The following is a 16,330-nucleotide window of genomic DNA, read 5'->3' on the forward strand; positions in this document are numbered from 1 at the left end:
TGGATCTGGGCATTGACTCGGGTCTCTCCTGGAGCAGGTTCTCTGCTGCAGCTGCTGGGGGCTGGAAGCTCTGGCCGTTTTCCCGCTCCAACAAATTGCAGAGCAGGCCCCCCTGAGACTGGCTCCTTGGGCAAAGTCTGGTTCCCCACGTGCCCCCTTTCCCCCCGCCCCCCACTGTTCACTTAAAGCAGACTGCATTGGGGTTCCCTTCTAGGGGGCTTTTTGGGAAGGGATGGGGTGAGCCATAGGGGAACAGGAACCAGCAGCCCCAAGGAGGGTGGAGGTCATGGGCTAGTGCTGTTCTGTGGCTGGTGGTCCCCCATGCATTCAGCCCAACGTGCATTAACTGTCCTGCATTCTCCATGGTGCTCACCTCCGACTGTTCTCCTTGTATCTCCACAGGATAAGAAGCTGCGGATCTTTGACCCAAGGACCAAGCCAGCTGCAGCCCAGGTACTTCCTTCTTTCCTTGGTCTGCCAGCAGGGTGGGGGGAAACGAACGGACAACCTGGGTGAAGCAAAGCGAATTAGAGATTGGTGGTCAGATACCACGGTGATGGGCCCAGTAGAAGGAGCTGAATTGACCCGAGTGCTGCAGGCGCAGATAGTCTGGAGCCTGTCTGTATGGGATCTTTGCTGCCGGGGTCTGATATTTGGGAGAGGTACCAGGGTTTGGAAGGATATCGTTAGACTGAGCTCCTTGCGGTGGGGTGTGCTCCGGGCAGCTCCACGGAGACTGTTCAGCATGGGATGAAGAACTGTACCGACCTCTGGGTGTTCATACACCCAAACCACTGAATCTTGGATGCACGGAATGGCTTCTGGCTGCCGCGGGCTCTGGCTGTCTTTTTGCCTGGTGAAGTTCTGCCTGTTGCCGCCTCGTCCTCTGGCATATGGTCCTTTCTTGACTTCCCCAAGGCTCTCTGCACAGAGCATGGGGAAGCTTTTAGGCCATGAAGTCTTCAGTGCGGGACACCTGCTTCCAATCTGCAGTCCCCTTTCATCCTGATCCTGGTATTCTGTGAATTCAAAGCAACTGGTCGGGGCCCGTCAGCAGCCCCAGCTCCAGCGGGGAGGGAGGTGGCTCCCACATGGTTTGTTTGCCTCCAGGTTTTTCCAGCAGCTGAATGAAATAGCTTCAGCGCCATTGAGTTCTGACCGACCAGCTCAGACCAACTCAGCAGACGCAGTGATTAGAAAATAAATAGCGGGGTCGGAGCTGCATTCAGCATGGAGTTTTAACAGCCCCCATTAAAGGTTTCCTGTGGCTTCTGGGACGCTGAGGTCCCTCTCCCCTTCGGGATGGCTTGAGTTATAGGAAGCATTGAGGAGGTGAAAGAAGTAGTGGCTTCTGTCACGGAGTCTCCGGGTGATGCTCTGGAACTGCTCCCCACCAAGCCAGCCAGGACTCTGAGGAGCCTCCTCTCCCTTGGAACAGACTTGTTCAGGGCAAGAAGCTTACACGGCTTCACCTCCTAGGTCTCTCCTTGGAGCATTCAGCATCCTCTGCCCCTCCGTGCGCTTCCCCCAGCGAGCCCGCCCTAGCGGGATCCTGGGGAAGCCACAGGGTCCTGCAACCCCACTTTGCAGTCAGACGTGACTCTCAGCCAGCCAGTAACACAGAGGTTTATTCGATGCCAGGAACACGGTCTAAAACAGAGCTTGTAGATACAGCGAACCGGACCCCTCGGCCGGGTCCATTCTGGGGGGCAGTGAGCCAGACCCCCAGGTCTGCCCTTCACTCCTCGTCCCCAGCTAGCTCCAGACTAACAACCCCCTCCAGCCCCTCCTCTCTGCTCAGCTCCTTTCCCGGGCCAGGAGGTCACCTGATCTCTGTCTCCCACACCTTCAGTTGGCACCTTTGCAGAGGAGGGGCCCAGGCCATCAGTTGCTAGGAGACAGAGTGTCAGGCATTTAGGTGCACTGGCCCTTTGCTCTGCAGCAATCACACCCCCTTATCCCACCACCTAGATATTAAGAACTGCATAGGGGACACTGAGGCACCAACACAGTATTCAGAGCAAACATTAAGAACATTCCCAGTTCGTCACAGCTTCCCCTGTGTGCCCAGCCTGTGTTTCCTTCCAGGACTTCCAGCGTCCACACCCTCCAACTGCTCATGCTGCAGCTCTACCATTGTATGTTAGGCCTCGCTTTTTGTTGTGTGGGGTGTGTGTGTGTAAGACATCAGCTGGTGTGGTCTCCCCAGTCACGCATGGCATCAGACGGACGGTGGGTTGTGCCAGTTAGGCCCTTCCGCCAGCCTCATGGCTGTGGCCTGTCGAGAACTCACTGCACTAATACCGCTCGCAGCCAGTGGAGATTCCTCTTCAGCACCAGCACTAGAGGCCTGTGTGCCAGGAGCTGACAGTCTGCTCTGCTGGGTGTCTGTCCGTCTGTCTAGGTGCTGGCAGTGGGCAGAACTCCCTCTCCCATACCCTCCCCCCCCCCCCCCCCAGTGCAGGTATGGGGATTAACGATGCATTATTGGCCAGAGTGCAGCGAAATGCAGCCTCTTGCTGCAGAGTCAGAGAGCCATGCCACCTGGCCTTTGTGGTGAAAGGGCCGCTGGCTATTCCGAGTGCTTGCCCGTAGCCTGCACGTGAGGGGCTGAGTAGAGGTGGGGCTGGGGCGCCCGGGTGTCAGCTAGCTGGGACAAGGCAGCATGGGCTGGCCTGCATCTCAGTGCTGCGCTGGTAGCCAGTCGCCCTTGCCCCATCCTTCAGCCTGTCTCAACAAATTGCTCCAGCTGCTCAGACCTTTCCGTGGGAGGCAGTGGAGACGCCACTCACGCACAAGCCTGCGGTCTTCTCCCTGGGACTAGTCAGAAGGCTGGCTGTCAGGGGGTGCGGGACCTCCCTCCCTTTGGGGCTGAGTGATCAGTTTCTGCCACGTTCCTAGCCCTTGCTGGCTGGGGCATCCCACAGGGCAGCTCCTAGCATTGTCTGAACCAGCTGGGTCATACAGCCATGCCCCACTTGGGCTGTTCTCATCAGGTGGCATAGGCTAAGCATGGTGAGGCCTGGTCAGAATTTGGATGGATGACACTGACAGAAACCCCAGGCTGCTGCAGGAAATGATGTCTCTGATTCAGCAGGTGGTGCTGTTCCATCTTGGCTATTGAACCGGTGCACTAGCATGGTGCTAGGGGACTCAGCCCCGGGTGGTCAGAGTTAAGGCTCATCCAGCAGCGCCATCATCCATCCCACAGCATCCTTCCTGCACGTCAGAGGTGTTAGCTCCGGGGTCCTGGCCTGACTTCTTTTCCATTTGTTGCACTAGCCTGCCTCCCCTCCGCATCCGTGCTGTGTTCCAACACTGAGGTGGCTACGCTCAGCAGTGAGGGAGGTGGGGTCTCCCAGGATGAAGGGCATGCAGGGAATAAGATTTTCAGCAACACTCTGAATGTACATCGCTATAGCTACGTCTCTTGGGGGTGGGAAAGATCCCCCTGAGGGACAATGCTATACCGACCCGACCCCTGATGTAGACACCTCTTGGGGAGGTGGATTAACGTATGCTGACAGCAGAATGCATCCTCGCCGTGTCTATGCTACACTGCTACAGCTGCCCCGCTGTTGCGTTTTAAGCCCTGACTGCCTTTTACCACACATTGCTCGGGTGCCAATCAAAGCATCTTGCGTAGGCCTGGCTTGTACACAGCCCCTCTCTCCCCTGGGGTGGCTATATGCACAGTGCCTGTCGTGGGGAAGTGGAGTAGCTAACACGAGCTGGAATGGCAAATGTTCACCTTTTGAACTGCATCTTTGCCTCCCTGGAGTACTGCTCCAGGTGTACTCCCAACACTGCTGCAAAGCACTGAGTCTCTCCCTGCTGGCATGCAACCCTGTGCTACTCCAGAGCTCCCCTTATTTATTCTCTGCAAGCCCCTGTCAGGTTGTATAATGGCACGTTAGCAAGGGTTGAGCTCGGCGAGTTCCAGACGAGTCTCCCAGAGAGGGTGGACCCCGTCTCGCTGAGCTATTAAAAATATTGTGTGAATGATGGTGGCTGTTTAAAGTAGGCAGTTTGCCTCCTCTGACGTCTGATCCATCTATGTTTGTGTCCAGTGCAAGCCCCTCATCTGTGTCCGGGGTTGCCAAGAGAAACATGCACCTTCTTGGCAGTTACCAAGAAACGCTGAGTTGCAGCCATAATCCAGTCTCGCTCATGACTAATGAAGCTGTTTAGTCTTCTAGAAATGCCACATTATATTGAGCTGAAGGGAAAACCTTTAAAATGCCATAAATCCTGAGAGTTTGCACAGGATTTAGTTAGCCAAGAGGAATAAAATCTGATTTTCCTGTTGCTGGAGCGGCTGGGTTACTTGGGAGGGCTGCTTCTCCTGTGGCCCAGAGCTGCTATGAAATGGTGTCATCTTAGGGCCACTGTGGAAAGCAGTGGGTTGCTGCGCTCTGTCCTTTGACGTGACCCAGTTTGCATGGCAGCTATTGAGGCACCAGTGCAATGAGTTTTCCAGGTCATCTGGAACCACTGATGTGACAGAAATAGGGGCAGGATGTAACTTAAAATCTGATGCAAAACTTGTGATGCTAATATCCGGAGGCTCCGGACCTCTGACGCCATAGGCATGTTCTGATCCTTCATGGCATAGAATGGTCACAGCCTTTCCTCTTAGAGCCTCCTGGGTACTGCAGTTACTCAGGACTGTCTCGCTGCTCCTTCTTTAATTTAAAAACAATCTGACCAATGCAAACAAGAAGCCAGGGATTCAGGCTGTGACCGCATGGAATGTTGGCGCCTGACTGGTAGCCCTGCAGCCGGGGCTCCTCTGTCTTTCCCTAGGACAGGGATAGTACAGGCTAGGGCCACGTGAACTTCCCTCAACAAGGTGCCTCTCCGTTGACCTTCAGGTCCGCTCCTGCGGGGGTGGGGGGTAGGAGTTCTGTCTCTGAGCCATTCAAGCCTTGATTGTTCTGCTGAGGCTGCCAGCACCCGGTTGCCAGCTGTGGTGGTGGATTTCTGCTATGCATGTCTGTCCCCTCGGCACTAGAGGGCAGGAGGAGGGGAACTATAGTCTCTTTTCTAAGATGAACAGTCCTGATCTTTTATTCTCCTATGAGAGCCTTGATAATCTTTCTTGCCCTTCTCTGAACCTTTTCCAGTTCTACGATATCCTTTTTGAGATGGAACTAGTAGAACTGGACACAGTATTCAAGGTGTGAGCACATCAGAGGTTTATATAATGGCATTATATTTTCTGTTTTATCAATCCCTTTCCTACTAGTTCTTAATAGACGGTTAGTCTTTTTAACCGCTGCTGTACACTATGTGGAAGTTTTCAGAGAACTATCCACGGTGTCTCCTAGATCTTTCTTGAGTGGTAACCACTAATTTAGACCCCATCATTTTATATGCATAGTTGGGATTATTTTTTTCAATGTGCATCATCTACATTGAATTTCATCTGTCATTTTGTTGCCCAGTTGTGTAAGATTCCCTCTGTAACTCCTTGCAGTCTGCTTGGGACTTAATGATCTTGAATAATTTTGCATTGTCTGCCAACTTCGCTGCTTCATTGTTCACCTCCTTTTCCAGATGATTAATGAATACATTGAACAGTACCAGTGCCAATACAAAGAACAGGAGTACTTGTGGCACCTTAGAGACTAACAAATTTATTTCAGCATGAGCTTTCGTGAGCTACAGCTCACTTCTTCGGATTCCTGGGAGACCCTGCTGTTCACCTCTCTCCATTGTGAAAACTGATCATTTACTCCAAGCCTTTGTTTCCTGTCTTCCAACCAGCTTCTGATCCACGAGAGGACCTTCCCTCTTATCTCATTGCTTCTTAGTTTGGTGAAGGACCTCCTCAAAGGCTTTCTCGAAATCCAACTGTACAATAAGTTGACTGGATCACCCTTATCCACATGTTCTTGATCCCCTCAGAGAATTCTAATAGATTGGTGTGACGTGGTTTCCCTTTACAAAAGACTCTTCCCCAACAAATCAGGTTTATCTGTATCTGATAATTCTGTTTACTATAGTTTCTATAAATTTGCCCTGTACTGAAGTTAGGTTTACCAGCCTGTAACTGCCAGGATCGCCTCTGAAGCCCTTTTTAAAAATTGGCATCACATTAGTTACCTTCCAGTCACCTGGTACAGAGGCTGATTTCATGGTTATGGTAATTTCCATAACACAGTTAGTAGTTCTGCATTTTCATATTTGAGTTCCTTCAGAACTCTTGGGTGATACCATCTGATCCTGGTGACTTTTTACTGTTAATCAATTTGTTCTAAAACCTCTTCTATTGACACATCAATTTTGGACAGTACTTCAGATTTGTTACCCAAAAAGAATGGATCTGATGTTGGTATCTTCCTCACCTTCTCTGTAGATGAAGACTGATGGAAAGAATTCGTTCAACTTCTCTGCAATGGCCTTGTCTTCCTTTGATTCCTGTATCATCTAGTGGCCTAGCTGCCCACTTGGCGAACTGCTTCTGCTGAACTTAAAAAAGTTAGTTTGTGCGTTGTTAGCAAGTTGCTTCTCAAATTCTTACTTATACTTTTACATTTTACTTGCCAGAGTTTGTGCCCCTTCCTATTTTCCTCAGTAGGATTTGACTTCCAAATTGTAAAGGATGCCTCTTTGCCTCTAATGGCCTCCATTATACTCTGCTCTTTAGCCATGGTGGCCCTCTTTTGATCCTCCTGGCATTTTTTTATTTGGGATATATGTTTAGTCTGAGCTTCACTTACAGTGTGTTTTAAGTAGTTTCCAGTCACTGTACCCTTGTGACTGTGCTTCTTAATTTCCATCTAACTAGCATTCTCATTCTTGTGTAATCCCCCTTTTTAAAGTTAAATGCAATGGTGGTGGCTTTTTTGGCATTTTCCCCCCTACAAGCATGTTACATTTAATTACATTAAGGTCACTATTACTGAGCGGTTCAGCTACGGTTACTTCTTGGACCAGATCCTGTGCACCACTTAGCACTAAATCCAGAATGGCCTCTCCCCTTGAGGGTTCCAGGACTAGCTGCTCCAAGAAGCAGCCATTAATGGTGTCTAGAAACTTTATCTCTGCATCCTCTCTTGAGGTGACATGTTCCCAGTAAATATGGGGATAGTTGAAATCCCCCTTATTAAGGATAAGATTATGTCATGGATTCTGAGACTTTCAGAGACCTCCATGAAATTTTCTGTTTCAGCCCCGGCGTGGGAGGCCGGAGCTGTCAGCCAGCAGGGGCCCTGGAGCTCTGAGCCACCACAGGCTTTGGGAGCCCTGGCACCACCAGCCCCAGAGCCCCCTTGGGCAGCAGGGGTGGGGACCTGGCACGCTGAGCCACCAGCCCCAGAACCCCCAGGCACCATGGAGCTGTCAGGCGCTGTGGTGCAGGTGATGGACTGACGCGCCGCCCCCGCCGCGCCGCAGAGCTATCAGAGATTCTGTGGAGCTGTCTGATTCATTTAAGATTTTCTCCTTATTTGACTGTGCTTTTTCTAAACCTGTAGTGCCACTCTCCCATTAGCATGACCTACTCTGTTGTTCCTGGGTATTTGGTACCCTTGTATTACTGTATCCAACTGATTATCCTCATTCCACCAAATGCCAGCCTTCCCCCAGCAAGCTTCCAGAGCAGCCACGTCTTACCGGCTCAGCTTCAAATGCAGGAAGACCAGACGTGAGCGCCCTAGGTCTCCAGATTCCAAGCTTAGAGTTTGGTTTGGATTTGCCGATCTTCCCACTGGGGGTGTAGGTGGGAACAGTCCAGGGAAGGAACCAGTACATCTAACTAGAGAGGGGCTTGGTTTACTGTGGCGTGAGTCTGCCCCGGGCCCTGCTGTTCAGAGGATGAGTCCTTGCACACTCTAATGGACTCTAGGGCTACTTTATTATCCCCAGGCATAGCTACACCTACAAATAAGAAACAATTCAGTAGGTCACAGACTGCCCAGTGATTACATCCTGCTCAGCTTTCTGGGTTCCATAGATCCACCGATTTCTTTTTCCCACCTTCCACTCCCGCCCCCACCCCCGACAAGACATTGAGTCCAGGGAAAGAGGGTCACCCAAATGCCCTCCACAACCATCCAGCCATCTTCGAAGGAGTAGTTTTGATGGGTTGGGTGAGGATTCAAATCCCCTCGCACCTCTGGATTTATAGCTATACCCATTAGCCCACCTCTCCCCCACCCTTTGGAGACCACCTTGCCTCTTTCCAACACTATAGGCCAAGATCATTTCCAATGCCAAGTGCTTCTCTTCAGCCTTTCCCCAGCCCCAAGGACATTCTTAAAGGTCTTGGTGGTAGTGGTGGCTTCCCTCCGACAAGAAGCAATCCTAGTCTTCCTGTACCTCGATGACTTGCTGTCAGAGTCCCTGGGCGATGCTCTGGAACTGCTCCCCACAAAGCCAGTCAGGACTTTGGGGAGCCTCCTCTCCCTTGGAGCAGACTGTCTTCAGGGCAAGAAGCTCACATGGCTTCACCTTCCTGGGTCTGACCATGGAGCATTCAGTATATGCCCCTCCATGCGCTTCCCACAGCAGATCCACCCAGGTGGGGTCCTGGGGAAGCCAGAGGGTCCTGCATGCACTTCCACTTCGCAGTCAGACGTTACTCTTAGCCAGCCAGTAAAACAGAGGTTTATTAGATGACAGGAACACAGTCTAAAACAGAGCTTGTAGGTACAGAGAATGGGACCCCTCAGCCATATCCATTCTGGGGCCCAGCGAGCCAGACAACCCCATCTGCCCTCACTTCCCGACCCCAGCCAGCTCCAAATTGAAACCCCCTCCAGCCCCTCCTTTCTGGCCTTTGTCTCTTTCCTGGGCCAGGAGGTCACCTGATCTTTGTTCACCTTTAGCCATCCCCTTGCAGGGGGGAAAGGGCCCCAGCCATTTGTTGCCAGGAGACAGAGTGTCAGCCATTTATGCATGCTGGAGACTTAAGAAATGCATAGGGGAAACCGAGGCACCCACCCAGTATTCAGAGGAAGCAGCAAAGAATCCTGTGGCACCTTATGGACTAACAGACGTTTTGCAGCATGAGCTTTCGTGGGTGAATACCCACTTCTTCGATTGCAACATTCAGAGGAAACATTAAGAACAGTCCCACTTGCTAATCAAGGGCTCACAGGCACTGACTTTTCAAAGTGCTGGGGGGGCTCGATCCGCAGCTCTGCCCCAGGCCCTTCCCCATTCTACCTCTTCCTGCCCAGGTCTGCCCCCTCCCCTGAACGCACTGAGTCCTCGCTCCTCCCAGCCTCCTGCCTGCATGTTTCGAAACAGCTGATTGCTGCAGGTGGGAGGCGCAGGGAGAGAGGGAGAGGCACTGATCTGCAGGGCCCGTTGGTGGCAGGGAGCTGATAGGGGAGATGCTGGTGGGTGCTCCAGCCCCGGAGCACCCACAGAGCCAGCACCTATGCAAGGGTTTCTCCTCCAAAGCAGTGCTGTCTTCCACCCAGATGGCCCTCGCTCTGTCCCAGGAGTCGGGTCTGCACATGAATGTAAAAAAGTCCATGTTAATCCCTGTACAGAAGATACAGTTTATAGGGTGTTTAGAGGGTGTATTTGGGCTCGTTGACTATCAGAGCCTACTTTCCTTTAGACAGATTTGTAACCTTGTCAGGTCTAGTACCGGCAATTCAGGGGAACCCTCAGACCAAAATAGATCACTGTCTTCAGCTGCTGGGGCACATGGCAGCTTGCAACTTTGTGACCGATCACGCAAGGCTAAACCTCCCCTGCCTCCAGGGCTGGCTCAGAACTACCTGTTCTCCTGGCATACGCCTTGGACAGACCAATCAATGACTTTAACAAGAGATGTGTCGCTGTTGGTTTGGGGAGCCTACCTCAGTCCCCTCACGGCTCAGGGCAGATGGACAATTCAGGAAACCAGTCTCCACATCTATCTGTTGGAGTTCAGGGCTGTCAGCAATGCTTGCCTTTGTTTCCAACCCCTCACTGGGGGCAAATCAATAAGGATCATGACAGGCAATGTATCTCGCATGTTCTGTGTCAACAAACAGTGAGGAGCAAGATCCCCCCCCCCCCCCACCCTGTGGCCGAAGCCATGAAACTGTGGAACTGGTGATCCAAATTTCAGTGGTCTGCCTCCCAGATATTCACAACACCACAGCCAATGTCCTCCGCAGACACTTCTCACAGGACTATGAATGGGGCTAGACATCCAAGTTCTCCACAGCATGCCCCAAAGATGGGGACCGGCAGAGGTGGGTCTCTTGGCCACCTCCAGCAACAGGAAATGCCCTCCCTTCTGCTGAAGGGGGGTCTGAGCCACCACTCATTGGGAGAGACCTTTCTTTGATCTTGGAAGAAGGGTCCGTTCTGTGAGTTTCCTCCAACACTGCTGATACTGAGAGTGATGAACAAGATCAGACAGGACAGAGCCAGAGTTGTCCTTAGTGCTAACCTGGCTGAGACAAGCTTGGTACCCTCACCTGCTTCACTGGTGTGTCCAACTGTCGCTCAAGCTCCTGTCACAGGATGTGGGTCGTGCATTTCATCCCAGGATAGCAGTTCTTCACCTCAGGGCGTGGCTCCTCAAGGGCTCATAGGATTAGACTCCTCCTGCTCTCCGGAAGTACAACCAGTGTTAATGAATTCTAGAAATAGATCAACCCACACTACTTCCCTGTGGAAATTGAAGTGTTGTCACTGCCTTGTGCCTGGTTTGGTGCCACTTCCAGCCATCCTGGATTATCCATTGGATCTGAAGAAACAGGGGTTATCAGTTAGTTCAATTTAAGGTCCATTTGGCCACAATATATGCCTTTCATCCTCCCAGTAGAAGGAATCTCACCCAGTACTGTCTAGCTTTATTAAGGGTTTGGAGCATCTCTCTCTGTAGGTTAGAGATCCTACTGCAACCTGGGACCTCAACCTTGTACTCAGTTACCTTTTGAGACTTCCATTTGAACCTGTGGCAACCTGTTCTCTGTTGCATTTATCTATGAAGACTACCTTTTTTTAGTAGCCATCACTTTGGCCCATAGGATCAGGGAGTTTGGACCCTTGTTGGTAGATTCCCTGCCCTGCCCCCCATGGTGTTCTTTAAGGACAAGGTCTCTTTACATCAACAGCCTAATTCTTGCCTAAGGTTCTGTGAGAGTTCCACCTTAGTCAATCCATTCACCTACCTTTCCCCAAAGCCCATACTTCTCAGCAGGAATCCTGTCTCCATACCCTGGATGTTAGAAGGGCATTGGCCTTATTCTTAGATAGGACCAAGCAACTTAGGAAGCCACATAGGCCTTTCATTTCCTTCATGGATAGCTCTGCGGGATCCTTGATCTCTGCTCTGAGACTGTAGAGGTGGATATCTGGGAGTATTATCACGTGTTATGAGCTGCAGGGATTCATCTCGCCCCCGCAAAGAGCGATAGCACATTCATCCCGTTCACTGGCAACACCTACAGTATCGCTGAACAATGCATCAGTATCTGAGATCTGTGGGGCTGCTCCGTGGGCTTCGAAACCTTACTCTGATCCATGCTGTCAGGTCCCATGTGGCACTTGGTTCTGCAGCAGTCTTCAGTTCTGGACTCTGTTCTGAAGCCCCCTCCTCCATCTGGGGTACTGCATGGGAGGTAGCTGCAGGGAAGCACCCACAGGGACACTGCTCGAAGGGTTACTTGCTCTGTGCCGTAACTGCGGTTCCTCAAGGTGTCTCCCTACGGGTGCTCCATGACCCAACCTCCTTCCCCTCTGCTTTTGGACAACGTTTGGATGAAGAAAGAACTGAGGGTTTGACCATACACCCCGATGTAGTCTCGGTGTCCAGCACGGGGAGGCACAGGCCGCATGTGCGGGTTGAACGGATGCTGAAAATCTCCGATCCAGGGCTTGAGAGGTTCAGGTGCCCCTGAAGTAGAGTGCCCAGAGGGACATATTGCAAAGAACCACAGTCACTGCACCCCTTCTTCCCTGTTTGGGGGGATCCACCTGGAATGCTGCTCACCAATTCTTGAGCTAATCAACAGAGGGGTGAGAACAGGAACTGTCGCAGCACTGCTGGGCCAGCGGTGCACTGGGGAAATACCAAGCTGAGCTCACTGGTGAGGCATCAGCGAGATGGCCACTGCATGGGGATGGACATCCCACCCCCAGATCACTGTTTGAGGATCCCTAGCACGCTAGCTGTCAGTGTCTGCTGAGTCAGCAGCAGGGAAGAGCTACCCCTACACTGTTTAGGTTCTGACTCCAGAATGTGCTTGGATGGAGAGAGCCAAGCAGCGAGAGGCTGATAGCAGGACCGTGAAGCACCAAGCCCCCTGTGTCTAGTGTCTGCTCTGCCGTGGTCCTCAGGACAGTGCCCCTCCCCCACGCTCTCCTCTGCACTGTCTAGCTGTTGCCAGAGGTTGGGTGGGGTTATTGGTAGTGTGATGGTCTGGAAATCAAGTTAGAAATAGCAGAGTGCAGGCTGCCATGGTAACCAGGGGCCATGGGCTGGGACTGCATCTGCTCCTGCCAGCCGTGCTCCCTGCAGGCTCTGGCCAGGTTAAGGTGGCTGTGCTGGGAAATTGCTGGCCAATAAAGAGCCATTAATTAATGCCTTAAACCTGTATCTTCCCTCAGTGTTTCTCTCTCTGGGATTTCTCCTTGCTAATCTGAGCCAGCCCCTCCATGGTGATGACACCTGCCTGTACCAGTCCCTGCAGCCCTACTGTCTCCCTGGCCTGACTTGATCAGCTCCTGCTCCCGCCCCAGCTTCCATCCCTGGAGTGCTCCAAGGACCCAAATCTGCCTGTGGGGAAGGTCTCGTGTCCTGCATTCTGCTTCAGCCTCTCTTTCCCTGCAAGGCCGGACACCCAGTCTTCCCTGCTGCCCTCGCGTACCTGGGTCACAAAGTGCCTGTTGCTGTCTTTGTGACCCCGCTGCGACTGGCTGTCAGGCTTGTGCCTCCATTACTCACATCTCTGCTCTCAGGGGCGGCTCTAGGAATTTGGCTGCCCCAAGCAGGGCGGCATGCCGCAGGGGGCGCGCTGCTGGTCCCGCGGCTCCGGGGGACCTCTTGCAGATGCACCTGTGGAGGGTGCGCTGGGAGGGTGGCAGGCAGCTCCGGCGGACCTTCCGCAGTCATGCCTGCAGGAGGTCCACCCGAGCCGCGGGACCAGCGCACCCTCTGCAGTCATGCCGGCCCTGTCTGCTCTGACTCCTGTGCTAGCCTGTTCTGTGCTCTCCTTCAATACCGCCCAGTTACCCATCCCCTCTCTAGGGTCCAGTCCTCACCAACCATGATGCCATTACTGCTTGGCTGTCAGCACTTGCTGTGGACTCCCTTCCCTTGCCTTCCTGTCCCCAGACTTGCTCTGCTCCTCTCATTCCCCTGCCCACGTCCCTTCCTCCTTGCTCCACTCTCTCTCTTCTTTGTACAGTGCTCTGAGTGTGCTGCCACCGAGGCCCTGCCTCTCTGCTTTAACCCTTCTATTCTGCTCCAGCTTGCGTGCCTCTGCTGTATTTCGAAGTGAAGTGGTCTGTGCTGGTCCATGGCACTGGCAGGACCGGGCCAGGACTGGCTCCTGCCCGTTGTGCTGTGCCAGGGAGAGCTGTGTTTAGGGGGTGGGGGGCAGCAGGCCTACTGGAAATTCCATCATTTCTGTATTGGTTAAGGAAGGTCCATGCAGAGAAATGGCGTCTCCTGGTCCCAGCCTGGGAGCTGATGGTGCTGGGATGGGGATGTGTCCTCAAATGCTTGTTAACGCTCTTCTCTCATTGCACATGCAACTCCCACCCCTTCTCCCCTGGTTAGCACTGGGTACCCCAGCAATTCTCTGGGGCAGAATCCTGAAGGAAGGCACCAGCCTGGCACTTGGTGTGGGCTGATCAACCCTGCAGCAGCCAAATCCCAATCACAGTGAATAGGGGTAGAGTGCCAGGGGTCCCTCTCTTCCTAGCACACAAATATGCCACTCTCAATGGCACAGCATGCAGTGCAGTAAGTGACACCTCCCCTCAGATGGTGCCGCAGTGCTGGCTGTCAGGCGTTGGATGAAGGGGCGCAGTATGAGATGATGCCCTGGAGCTCCCCAGTGCCAGCGCCTGGTGTTGGAATGACTGGCTGGGTGTGTCTGTGGGGCGGGGGCTCCTGCTCTGAAGAGTTGGGTATGGGTTGCTGCCAGGGCAGGCCATGGGCCTGGATGAAGCAGGTGGAGGGGGAGTCCTTGGACAGGCACCATGCTCTGAGCTGGCAGGGGCTCGGTGGCTGTGTTCCCTTTACACAGCAGCATGACAGTACCAGCTCTGTACCTGCCAGGTGTCTCTGCAGGGGGGGCTGTTCTGAGGGGATCCTTGCTGGCTTGCATGCGAGGGTGCACCCTGCTGTGGAGCCCAGGCTGGTGCTGAGGCACCTGCAGGCCTAGAGGCGGGTTGCATGGGCACACTGGGAAGGACATTCAAATGCAGCCCCTGCACCTTGGGCTGCTCTAATGTAACCAGTGGGGGGGGGCGGGGTGCCAGCACTGGGAGTCGCCAGTACTTCCCCCTTGCTGACCTTGCCGTCCACAGTGCAAGAGCTAGTGTAAGCCGGGGCAGGGGGGATGCATGACCTGGTGACCTGCCTCCAACAGGGCTTATGCCGGTGCTAGCCTGACAGCGGGGGAAGGGCTAGAGTGCCCTGGCAGCTTGGAGGCAGCCCTGGCTGGCTGTGAGGGCAGGGCCACTAGGGCCAGGCACCTGGCTAGCTGTGAGGAACAGCTCCTGCTTCGGCGGAATCTGGCTCCCAGCATTGTGCTGCCAGGGAGGGAGGGGCTGGGAGCCACAGCGCAGCAACCAGGAGAGAGAGTTCAGCTGTCCTGGAAGGTGCCTCTTCAGGGCCCCGCTCTCCATCGTCCTGCCCCCTCTGCACGTCACCACCGGGCCCTCCATGTCTGCTGTCCCCAGGCCTTGGTTCTCCTGCTTGTTGCTAGAAGAGGAGGGACACTTAGATCTGAATGGGGAGCAGGGTGGGGGTAGGGAGACACTGGGAGATGCCCCAGGAAGTGGGTGGCCCTGCTCTGGGGCTGCGCTTTCTCAGTGGAAGGCAGTGGGCCTGCTTCTCCCTAGGTGTGACGCCAGGCCAGCGCCGCTCTGAGTGCAGGAGCTAGTGACGTTTCCACCTAGCTCAGGGAACGGACAGCTTGTGCGCTCCCTTGGAGTGACTCTGCAAAGGGCCCTGCTGGTGCAAACCCAGCCCTGCCCCCTACCCCAGTCCCCTGGCTGGTGAGTGGGGAAAGCGGCTGTGAGCTGAGCGGGGGTGTGGTAAAGGAACGCAGCCCTGTTCCCCTTCGCCCACTCACTCACTCATGTGCTGCCCAAGCACTGAGTGGCCCCAGCTGTGCAGCTGGCCGGCACCTGGCTTCGATTAGGGAGCGGGGACAAGGCTGCGTTAATGAGCCTCACTGGGAAGCCAACGAGCGTGGCCGTGTGGGATAGGCAAGAATGCAGCGTCTTCTCATGAGAAACTTCCCCTTGGGTGGGGGCGGTGCAAGGAGTGGGGGCGTGGGGAGGTGCCGTGACACGTCCTGGGAGCAAACACCCAGCGTCTGTCGATCCCCTCAATCCTTTCCCAGCTTCTCCTCCCCTCCCCCAAGCTGCCTCTCCCCTCCCCAGGCACCAAGGCCCGGCAGCACTCCCTAAGGCCGTGGGCAGCTGGGGCAGCCTCCAGAGCCATGCCATGGCGCTGCCAGCCCTGGCAGCTGTTGAGCCCTGTGTACCTCTCTTCCTCCCAGCTCTGTGTGCTGGCTCTAGAGCCAGGGGTCAGGGCTGAGTGCTACCAGGTGAAAGTGAGCCTCCAAGCCAGCTCTGCTTCCCTCTGTCATGACCTGGAGGGGAATCGCTGGTCCTGGGGGCCTGGTACAGAGAGAAATTGAGGCATGGGCAGGCGGCAGGGTGCTGGAGCTCAAGCGCTTTCCTGGCCCTTGTGCAAGATGCCCCAGGAGCCGTTGGCAGAAGCTTGGGAACAGGAAAGTTGGAGACACGGGATGGTAGGAGGTGGTAACCTTCCCTCTCTGCTTGGCGGCGGGGGGAGGGGGGTGCTGCACCACGGCAGACAAGGAAGTCGAGAACACAGGCCAGACTTGGAAATGCCCTTTCCAAGCTCTCGTTGTGTCCCCGGAACCGGCTAGATCTTCTCTCCTTGTAACGCTTGTGCCGGGCTCTCTGCTGCGGTAATGTGGGTGTACCGGGGTTGGGGGGAAGGAGAGTGCTGGTGCTGGGGGAGTATGGTAGGGGGTGAAGATGACTAAGGGAGCCAGTTAACTGCCCAGGCTGCACCTGGAGGAGGAGATGAGGAGGGATTTAGACACAAGGTTCAGCAGGGCAGGGACAGATGGGGCCTGTATAAGCCAGGATGCTGAGAACA

The 16,330-nt window shown here is 54.1% G+C and overlaps 1 protein-coding gene across 1 annotated transcript in view; it reads left to right on the forward strand.

Annotated features, from left to right (window-relative positions):
* The window catches only part of LOC120372874 (coronin-7-like), a 176,262-nt gene that overhangs the window by 30,069 nt on the left and 129,863 nt on the right, over positions 1-16,330 (forward strand). Inside the window, exon 7 of the mRNA XM_039490329.1 lies at positions 403-453. Within this exon, the coding sequence (XP_039346263.1) occupies positions 403-453 (51 nt within the window). The remainder of the gene's footprint in view (positions 1-402; positions 454-16,330) is intronic.

This window comes from Mauremys reevesii, linkage group 10, assembly GCF_016161935.1.
Source record: "Mauremys reevesii isolate NIE-2019 linkage group 10, ASM1616193v1, whole genome shotgun sequence".
NCBI lineage: Eukaryota > Metazoa > Chordata > Testudines > Geoemydidae > Mauremys > Mauremys reevesii.